At 34.1% G+C, this 8,773-nt stretch overlaps 2 protein-coding genes across 2 annotated transcripts; one reads left to right on the top strand and one right to left on the bottom strand.

Annotated features, from left to right (window-relative positions):
* Positions 1-380: 380 nt before the first annotated feature.
* LOC143590646 (uncharacterized) lies at positions 381-2,479 on the top strand. Its single transcript, XM_077071068.1, has 2 exons — positions 381-835; positions 2,038-2,479. Exons 1-2 carry the CDS (start codon positions 381-383, stop codon positions 2,477-2,479), a joined length of 897 nt encoding a protein of 298 aa, XP_076927183.1.
* Positions 2,480-2,778: 299 nt separating this feature from the next.
* On the bottom strand, positions 2,779-6,793 carry LOC143590645 (protein NRT1/ PTR FAMILY 2.9-like). The gene is made up of 4 exons (XM_077071067.1): positions 6,672-6,793; positions 6,296-6,513; positions 5,656-6,215; positions 2,779-3,692 (listed from the first exon to the last, which is right to left on the bottom strand). The coding sequence occupies exons 1-4, from the start codon at positions 6,754-6,756 to the stop codon at positions 2,783-2,785; spliced, it is 1,773 nt and encodes a 590-aa protein (XP_076927182.1). The 5' UTR covers positions 6,757-6,793; the 3' UTR covers positions 2,779-2,782.
* Positions 6,794-8,773: the final 1,980 nt, after the last annotated feature.

Here is an 8,773-nt window from a genome sequence, read left to right as displayed (position 1 = left end):
TTCCGCCACAAACACCACCCATCGCTTATCGCCCACCACCGCTACCATTACCCCCACCCAGCACCACCATCGCCGCTCACAACCAGATTTTTATTTTTATTTTTTTTTCGTGCCTGCCTAACAACATAAACTTATAATCTATTATATTCCTAGTTACTACGTGACTACATGGTAAAGAAAACAACAATTTCCATTCTCCCGTACCAAATTGAGCTCTCATCCCTCAAATATTTCCAAGTTTGAATCTGAATCCTTTTCTATACAACTAACTTTTTTTGACCGTTCCAAATTTGTATGCCAGATGTGGTGATCAATCGCTTCTCCGGCCGCCACCACCATCTCCGGCATACATTTCTTTTATTAATTACCAACAAAACAAAATGGGTATCGATTATTACAACATACTCAAAGTCAACCGTAACGCCAGCGACGAAGACCTTAAGAAAGCCTACCGTCGTCTCGCCATGATCTGGCACCCCGACAAAAACCTTAACAAATCCGACGCCGAGGCCAAATTCAAACAGATTTCCGAAGCCTATGACGTCCTAAGCGATCCTAAGAAACGTCAAATCTACGATCTCTATGGCCACCAATTCAATAATAATAATAATGATAATGATAATGCTAAAACAAATTATGGGTTTAATCCTAGGAATGCTGAGGATATACGTGCTGAATTGTTTAGGAATCTGAATACTGGAGATAGTTCGAGTTCGGGTTTTGCGTGTAAGAAGGCGCCTGCTGTGGAGAATATGTTGGCGTGCAGCTTGTTTGATCTTTATAAGGGTGCTAAGAAGAAGATGAAGATCTCTAGGACCGTTGTCGATCCTTCTGGGTACGGTTCTTTGTTATCATTTGTGAATGTTGTGAACTTCGGATGTTAGGATTTAATCATGTTAGAATGTTTTGGATTGCTTTTTACTAGGCTTGTAAGCGTACCAAATGTTCGGTGAACTGTTCGTGAATCGTTTGGTGGGAAGTTCGTTTATTTAATAATTGAATGGACATGAACAAAAAAATTGTGTTTGTTTAGTTAAACGGACGAACATGAACACATGTTTCGTTCGTTCATTTATGTTTGTTTATTTATGTTCATTCATGTTCGTTTACATGTTAATAGAAAATAATTAAATATATCTTGGAAGAGTCATCTACTTAATGGTTTTATATCCAATTAACTGTGTGCATTTGTGTTCATTTATGTTCGTTTATATTTGTTTGCGTTCACTTACATTTGTTCATATATGCTCATATATGTTCATTTAAGTTTGTTTATCTTTGTTCAGTTTGTTCATTTATATTCATTTATGTTTGTGAACGGTTCGTTTAGAATTTAAACAAACTAGCATAAACGAACACGAACATGTTCACTTTTTAAATAAACGAGCACGAACACAAAATATGTGTTCGATTAAGTGTTCATGTTCGTTCGGTTCGTTTACATGCCTACTTTTTACTCCTAGATTGGCCATATATTCTATATACTCCATATGATGAAGAATGCAAAGATTGAAATAATTTGAGTTGTCATATAGGCAAATAAATGACTTTAGGTGCACTAGATGAAAAGGTTTTCTTAACAGAACTCACAATGGATAGACACCAACATTGGTTATTATTTGTGAGCAATGTTGGAATTTAGTTTTTCTTTTATCAAATAAGTAACTTTTTAAGATATATTAGTTAAAGCAGTCATGGACTCATGGCTCTAATGATTAGGAACAAGGTGTTAGTGAATTTGGTTGTTCGAGTATCTTTTTACTTGCAATCCCGATATTATCAACAAGTATGTAAATCAGAGTTTAACTAAAAATGGTTTTCATCGTTCAATTCATCTGGCTGGATATTTAGGCTGTTACCTGTAACATCCCAAACTGTAAATCCCCTGTGTACCACAATTGATTTTTAACACAAGATTATTCGAGTGTAAGATAATTATTGTACATGGTTAAAGAGATTCTATTATATGTTTCCAGTGTCTACATATTAAAGCATATTTACAATTTTTGAGTCTTTTATATATTGTTTATAATGCAGTAAGATTCGGACGGTGGAGGAGATCTTAACCATTGAGATAAAACGCGGTTGGAAAAAAGGGACAAAAATAACCTTCCCAGAGAAGGGTAACCAAGAGCCCGGTGTCATAGCAGCCGACCTAATATTTGTAATCGATGAAAAACCGCATGATATTTTCACAAGGGACGGTAATGATTTAGTGATAAGCCAAGACATATCACTATTGGAAGCTCTCACTGGAAAAACCATTGAACTCACAACTCTAGATGGAAGAAGTTTAGTGGTCCCAATCACGGAAGTTGTCAAACCAGGGTACGAGTTAACCGTTGCTAACGAAGGAATGCCAATTTCAAAAGACCCGAGAAAAAAAGGAAACTTGAGGGTTAAGTTTGATGTCAGGTACCCATTAAGGCTTACTGCTGAACAAAAATCAGATCTGAAGAGAGTTTTGGGTGGAAGCTGAGTAATATTATCTTTTTCTTCATATTTATTGGAGGTCAAGAAAAGTCAAAGTCAAGTTTTTTAGAAAGACCCATGTCAAAATTGTGTATATCAGTATGACAGTATATGATATGAGCCATTGGTATCTGGTTTTAAGTATATTTATCAAAAGCAATGCTGCAAAATGTAATACTGGTTTACTGGCCAAACAAAGGTAATTAATTATAAATATGCATAAACACAATCTTAGTACTGTTAGACTTACATTGTGATAATCTAGATTCTAACATACTCATTTTTTATATATAAATATAATTTTCAATTTTCAAACTAGCGATTTTTCGGATTTTTTCTCCATCTCAACCGAGGCAGTGCCGCCAACATGGGCGGCACTGGTATCTTTGTATCTATACCATCTTGAAATAACCAGAAAGTAGCCTAAGTTCAGGATCCCAAGAGCAGTTATCAAGAAATAGAAATAGTCCAATCTACCCTTGTTAAGATCTTCAGGCAACCAGTTTCCAGTTGCCGCCTTTCTAGTAGTCTGGTGAATAACCGTCACCAACAAACCATTTAAATAACTCGAAGCCGCCATCCCACAAAAGAAAAACGCACCCGCAACGCTTCTCATGTTTTCAGGAAACTGTTTGTAGTAAAACTCGACTAACCCGATTGAAGTAAACGATTCAGCAAACCCGGCTAAGGATAGTTGTGGAACTAACCATAATGCTGACATTGACGAAATCTCCCCTCGGTGCGGTTCATAGCCTAATGTGGGTTTTGTAATAGCAAGATTTCTTCTTTTTTGTTCCATCAAAGCGGAAACAAGTGAAGCTAAAACGGTTAACGATATTCCAAACCCGATTCGTTGGAGGAGTGATATGCCGCCTTCCTTTTTGGTGATGCGGCATAGCTGGGGGACGATGATGCGGTCGTATATCGGTACGAAAATGACTAATGTGATCATGGTGAATACAGTGTAGGAAGCAGCTGGTATTTGAAACTTGGAGTTGAAAATATATCTGTTGGATTGAAGTGCTTGGAAAACAACATATTGGGTTTGTTGAGTCATTGCTATAGAGTATGTGATGGCTGCAGCCCATACAGGTAAAACTTTTAATACACATTTTATTTCTTCTACTTGTTGTATGCTACAGAGATTCCACGGGTCGGATGCTGACCCGTCTGGGTTGATTTTGTCTTCGGGTGCCATGATTGCGGCTTTGTTAAGAAACCTACAACAAAAAAATCGTATGGTTATCGACTTATAAGTTGTGAACGTGTGATGATCCTATATGCGCACCATCAACATTACTAATTAGCAATTTAGCATCTTATTGATTACATGGTTATACCAGCGTTAAATGAAACTATATGGTTATAACTATGGGTGCAAATGAGTCGAGCTGATCACCGAGCTACTTGAGCTCGAATTGATAAAAAAAATCGAAATGGGTCAAGCTTTTTTGAGCTCATGCCGAGCCTGGGCCTCAAAGAAAGTATGTTTAGTCATCTAGCCCGAGCTCGAGCATTGTGTGTTTATAAGTTTTTACGCCTTTTACGCTTCTATGCATTAGTTTTACATTACTCAGTCGAGTTCAAGCCAAGCTTAGGCTCGTTTAAAATTTTTCTCAAAATATATAAAAGTTACTATAAATGTATATAAATTAATTATTAAATAATAAAGAACCAAGTTCGAGCTTGGAAAAACAACAAGCTGAGCTCAAGCATTGCAAAAAAGGACTCGAAACGAGCTGAGCTTGTGCCCTCATAAGTCAAAAATGATCCGAGCTCGAGCCTACCCATTTACTCTTACGTATGCAACTGGTGGCAGCGGTGTACACTGTACACTGATACAATAGTTGGAAAAAAAACATCCTTATAAAACATCTTCTAGAAAACTGAGTTGTTTGTTTTCATGGAATACAATGCAACTTATCTTCTAGTCATAGGTGGTTGATAATTGATTGAATTATTGAAATTTGAAAGCAACTTAGGTTATCAAGTGGTCAAAGGTGGTTGGCTGAAATTTGACTTTTGACCTGTCATGTGGAAAAAATATGACTTTCCAAAAGGTTCTTTTATGATCAGTGGAAAAGCTTCAAAAAACTTTAAAGCACTTTAACTTGCCTAAACATATCTCTTAATTATTAACCTTTTAGTATAAAGTATACTGTTAGTTTTATAATTTTAATATATAATGCTTTATATAAATTTATTGTTTTTATTTTTATTTTTATTTTCAACTTTTTTTACAAACTTAACGGTAAGGCCCCCCGCTGTGAACGCAAAGGGAGACGACAAAGTGATGTGGCAGGGCTTTAAAGCTTTGTAGGACAATAAGGGTGGAGCTGGTAGTGTATTAACGGACGATAATAAAGAAAATGTGATCTAACAATGCTTTAAAATAACGAGTAATCTAATATTATATCTGCTTTGAAAATATCTACAATTATTGATATTGTAGATATGAAGTTGATTTATGGGAGTGAATGTGCCAATTACATGTCATTTTCAACATTTTAAGTTGTCCTTACACCAATCAATGTCCTAAACCAAACATTTCTAAATTCTAATGAAGTACGTGATGCCGTTTATAACAGGTTAACTAATTAAAAAAAATAAATAAATTACCTCAAATAATAATAAATGTCGATCCAACAAGAAGTTAGAAGCACCACAAAACATATTATCCTTTTAAGGATGCATAAGAAAAGTTGAAACTACACAAAATATCCTACTTCGTTATTTCATCAGTAGAAAACCGGGTACTTTTTCGTCTTTACATCTCTAATCATTATTATGTTTTTATTAAAAACTTTGGGTCGTTTCTTGATTCCACAACAAAAATTATCCATTTAAGTGAATTTGGAATTACACCAACTATTCCGCTTAGCTATTTTTTCATCTATAGAAAACCGTGTGCTTTTACATCTTATATCCCTATTTATTTTTTCATTGAAAACTTTGTCTTTTCTTGATCTCAACTATAATTTTTTATGACAATGAATTATATATTATGATTTGTATCAAATATTTAGTCTTACAATTGTCCATTGTGCGATAATTTATAATTGATTCCATACCTTATGTCAGAAAATTATTGTCTAATAATAAGTTTAATTTCTCTTAAATGTTGTATGATAACGGTCTAGTGTTTATTTTAACTTCACAAAAGAATAAATATGATAACGTTACCTGAATTGATTGGAGTGTGGCAAAGCCGAGTTAATAGATTTTGGTGGTCGATAATTATATAGCGACATCCCGGGTTGTTGCGGCAGTTTCAACCGTCGCTTCTTCACCGCCACCACCACCACCCGTGCCATACTTGTAAGCGGGCTTCCTTGCGGCTTCACTATCACGTATATTTTCGTACCACCGAAAAACAACACGACCGAAATCAACATGAAGATAGCGGGAATCGCTAACCCGATGGACCAGCTCACGTTCGTCTGAATGTACACCACCAGCGTTACCGACACCATTTGCGCGAATGTAAGGGTAAAGAAATACCAATTGAAGAAGCTATTTATCCCTCTCTTCCCGGATTCCGTGTTTGGATTGAACTGATCAGCTCCAAAAGCCAGATTACACGGGCGAATACCCGCGGCTCCTATTATCATTAATGCAAATCCAGTCAGAAGAAACAGCCACTGCGCTGGCGTGGCGCCAGCGCAGTGACTGGCTTCTTTCGATTTGCATTTTGGCGGATGGAGTCCATTGAACACCGCAGTTAAATCAATTAACAACAATCCCTGATTAAATGCAAAACAATGCATCTATGATCATAACATATTCAAATTAATACTTGAAATAAACAGTTTGGGAAACTTACCGCGAATGATGCGATTGAAGCAAAACCTAAGGTTTTGTAACGACCGAAGTACGTGTCACATAAAAATGCACCTAACAACGTTGCAAAGTTCGTGGTGCCATTGAAGATGTTTAGCAAAGTCGTCGCGGTTATGCTCTTCATGTTAAAAACCGTCGTTAGGTATACCAACAGATTCGAAATAGTTCCGATTGCTCCTAGCTTCTCAAATGTCTCATTTCCTAACAAAAAAATGTTACAAGACAGTTAGGATATGAAGCTTAACTGTAAATAAGTGTTGTAAAAGTCGGTTTAGCAAGCCAAGTACTGATCAACGAGTAATCCCGGAGTACTCAGTACTCACTGCCTAGGCCGACTTTACAACACTGCACGCACACACCTATGATGAAAGGCATAGCTTTGATTCCCCTGTAGTTGGGCTCATCGTCTTCCATTACGCTTTGCTCATCTTTCTTGTTCTCCATTGTTGAAGCAAGTCTGTGAATGAGCTTTGGGGAAGTAGGTTTGATGTTTGTTAGCTGTGACTTGTGAGAGTTGCTTATTATATATATGCATTTTATCAACATCTATTATTTTTTAGAGCATTTGAGTGTGACCTTTAAGCATGATAGTTCACACACATCCTTTTCTGTTTTTTTTTTTTACATCAGTTTTCTTTTTTAGTATAACTAAAATATTTTGTATGGTATAATAATTAATACTTTTAATGAAGATATATATATATATATAACAGCTAGTGTTTCCACCTTATTTTTAATGAAGATATATTATTACTCTTTTAATGAAGATATATTACTTTTAATGATGAATTCAATCTTATACGCTCATTACGAATGAGTTAGTGGTGCAGAGGTACTGCACACTGCATTTAGTTTTAAAGGCACCAGGGTGATGATAGGAAACTAGACGATTAGGTGGCATTCACTAGTTGGATCCTTGAACAGAACGAGTTTTATCTCATCGCGCTGTCGTGCCTTCGAGCGAGTGTTCACAGACGTTGGCCTTAGGTGAGGGTTTTTCCCGGATCGAAAGATGAGTATATCCCGATGCGATGAATTTAACCAGTAGCCCATTTGAAGGATTCGTTGGTCATTCAGAAAAAAAAAAAAAACTTATACGTACATTTAAAATTTTTAATAATTAGTAGGCCTAAAAATTTTACAAAAATATATTCTCTCTCTCTCTACACACACACTAATTTTTATCCCCTGTATTACTAGGTTGTTTAAATTTTTCATTTCTAGTATTGTGAATGCATTTTTTTTATTTTAGTTTATTTATTGCAAGAAGTTAAAAATTACTCGAACCTATGTTGATTAACTTATGTTGGGTTATGCTTATTTTTTAATAAAACGTTGAATGAATTATCTACTTAATTTTTATATTTATTCGTTTATGTTCATTTGTTATATTTTGGATATTATTTTGTGAAACGTTTCATTTAAGTTAAACTTAAAAGAAAAAATAATCGTTAATGTAACTAAATTCATATTGAGAAATTAAATTAGGGTTGATCATAGGGTTCGTTTTACATTTTACATTTCTAATATTTATATATATTTTTCTATTTTAATTTTATTTATTGTAAGAAAATTAATAATATATGACCCGCTTATTTTTTAACTATAAAATTGTTTCATAATTATAAATAATATCTTCTTTTTTTTAAATCGGATATTAATTTTTGTTATATTCATATTTTATAGGATTTTCATATCAAATATTTGGTGATATTAATTTTTAATATAATGAGATGCTATAACCTGTTTAATAGCTATGTGGGTTTGGTGAAACCCATACTCATGAATTCGGGTCAAATGCATGAGAAACCACCATTTACAAATAAATCAATCTAGTGGCTTGAGAGAAAATCGGGAGCTTTCGGTTATATATATTTAAGATTTATATATATATATATATACACACACACTAGATTTTATCCCCGTATTACGGGGGTTGTTTTACACTATTCGTTTTTAATATATATATATATATTTGGATTTTAATTTTATTTATTGTAAGAAAGTTAATAATCAATATACTTGAGATTTGATGATAAAATGGTTTCACAAATAAATAATATGTTATAATCCGGTTTAAAAGCTATCTGGGTTTGGTGATACCCATTCCCCGTTTAATTTCTTTATTATAAAATTGTTTCTTAATTACAAATAATATCTTTTTTTAAATAAAATAGGATATTAATTTTTAGTATATCCCTATTTTATAGGATTTTCATATCAAATATTTGATGAGATTAATTTTTAATATAATAAGATGTTATAACCCGTTAATTAAGAGCTATCTGAGTTTGGTGAGACCTTTACTCGTGAATTCGGGTCAAATGCGTGAGAAGCCTTCATTTACAAATAAAGCAATCTGATGGCTTGAGAGAATGACTGTTTTACATTTTTCGTTTTTTAATATTTAATTTTTGAATTTTAATTTTTTTATTGTAAGAAAGTTAATAATATACTTAGG

This window comes from Bidens hawaiensis, unplaced genomic scaffold (genome assembly GCF_021521415.1).
Source record: "Bidens hawaiensis isolate Kalapana, Puna unplaced genomic scaffold, B.hawaiensis_p1.1 tig00038705_1, whole genome shotgun sequence".
Lineage (NCBI taxonomy): Eukaryota > Viridiplantae > Streptophyta > Magnoliopsida > Asterales > Asteraceae > Bidens > Bidens hawaiensis.
Note: the sequence above shows the minus strand (reverse complement) of the source record. Positions and strands in the feature narration are given on the sequence as shown.

Excerpts from the sequence above, each read along its gene's own strand:
- LOC143590645 (XM_077071067.1), bottom strand. The coding sequence starts at position 6,756 with ATGGAGAACAAGAAAGATGAGCAAAGCGTAATGGAAGACGATGAGCCC. Across the intron at positions 6,514-6,671 it reads AGCTATGCCTTTCATCATAG|GAAATGAGACATTTGAGAAG; the intron begins GTGTGTGCGTGC and ends TTTTTTTGTTAG. Across the intron at positions 3,693-5,655 it reads CCACACTCCAATCAATTCAG|GTTTCTTAACAAAGCCGCAA; the intron begins GTAACGTTATCA and ends TTTTTGTTGTAG.
- LOC143590646 (XM_077071068.1), top strand. The coding sequence starts at position 381 with ATGGGTATCGATTATTACAACATACTCAAAGTCAACCGTAACGCCAGC. Across the intron at positions 836-2,037 it reads ACCGTTGTCGATCCTTCTGG|TAAGATTCGGACGGTGGAGG; the intron begins GTACGGTTCTTT and ends TTTATAATGCAG.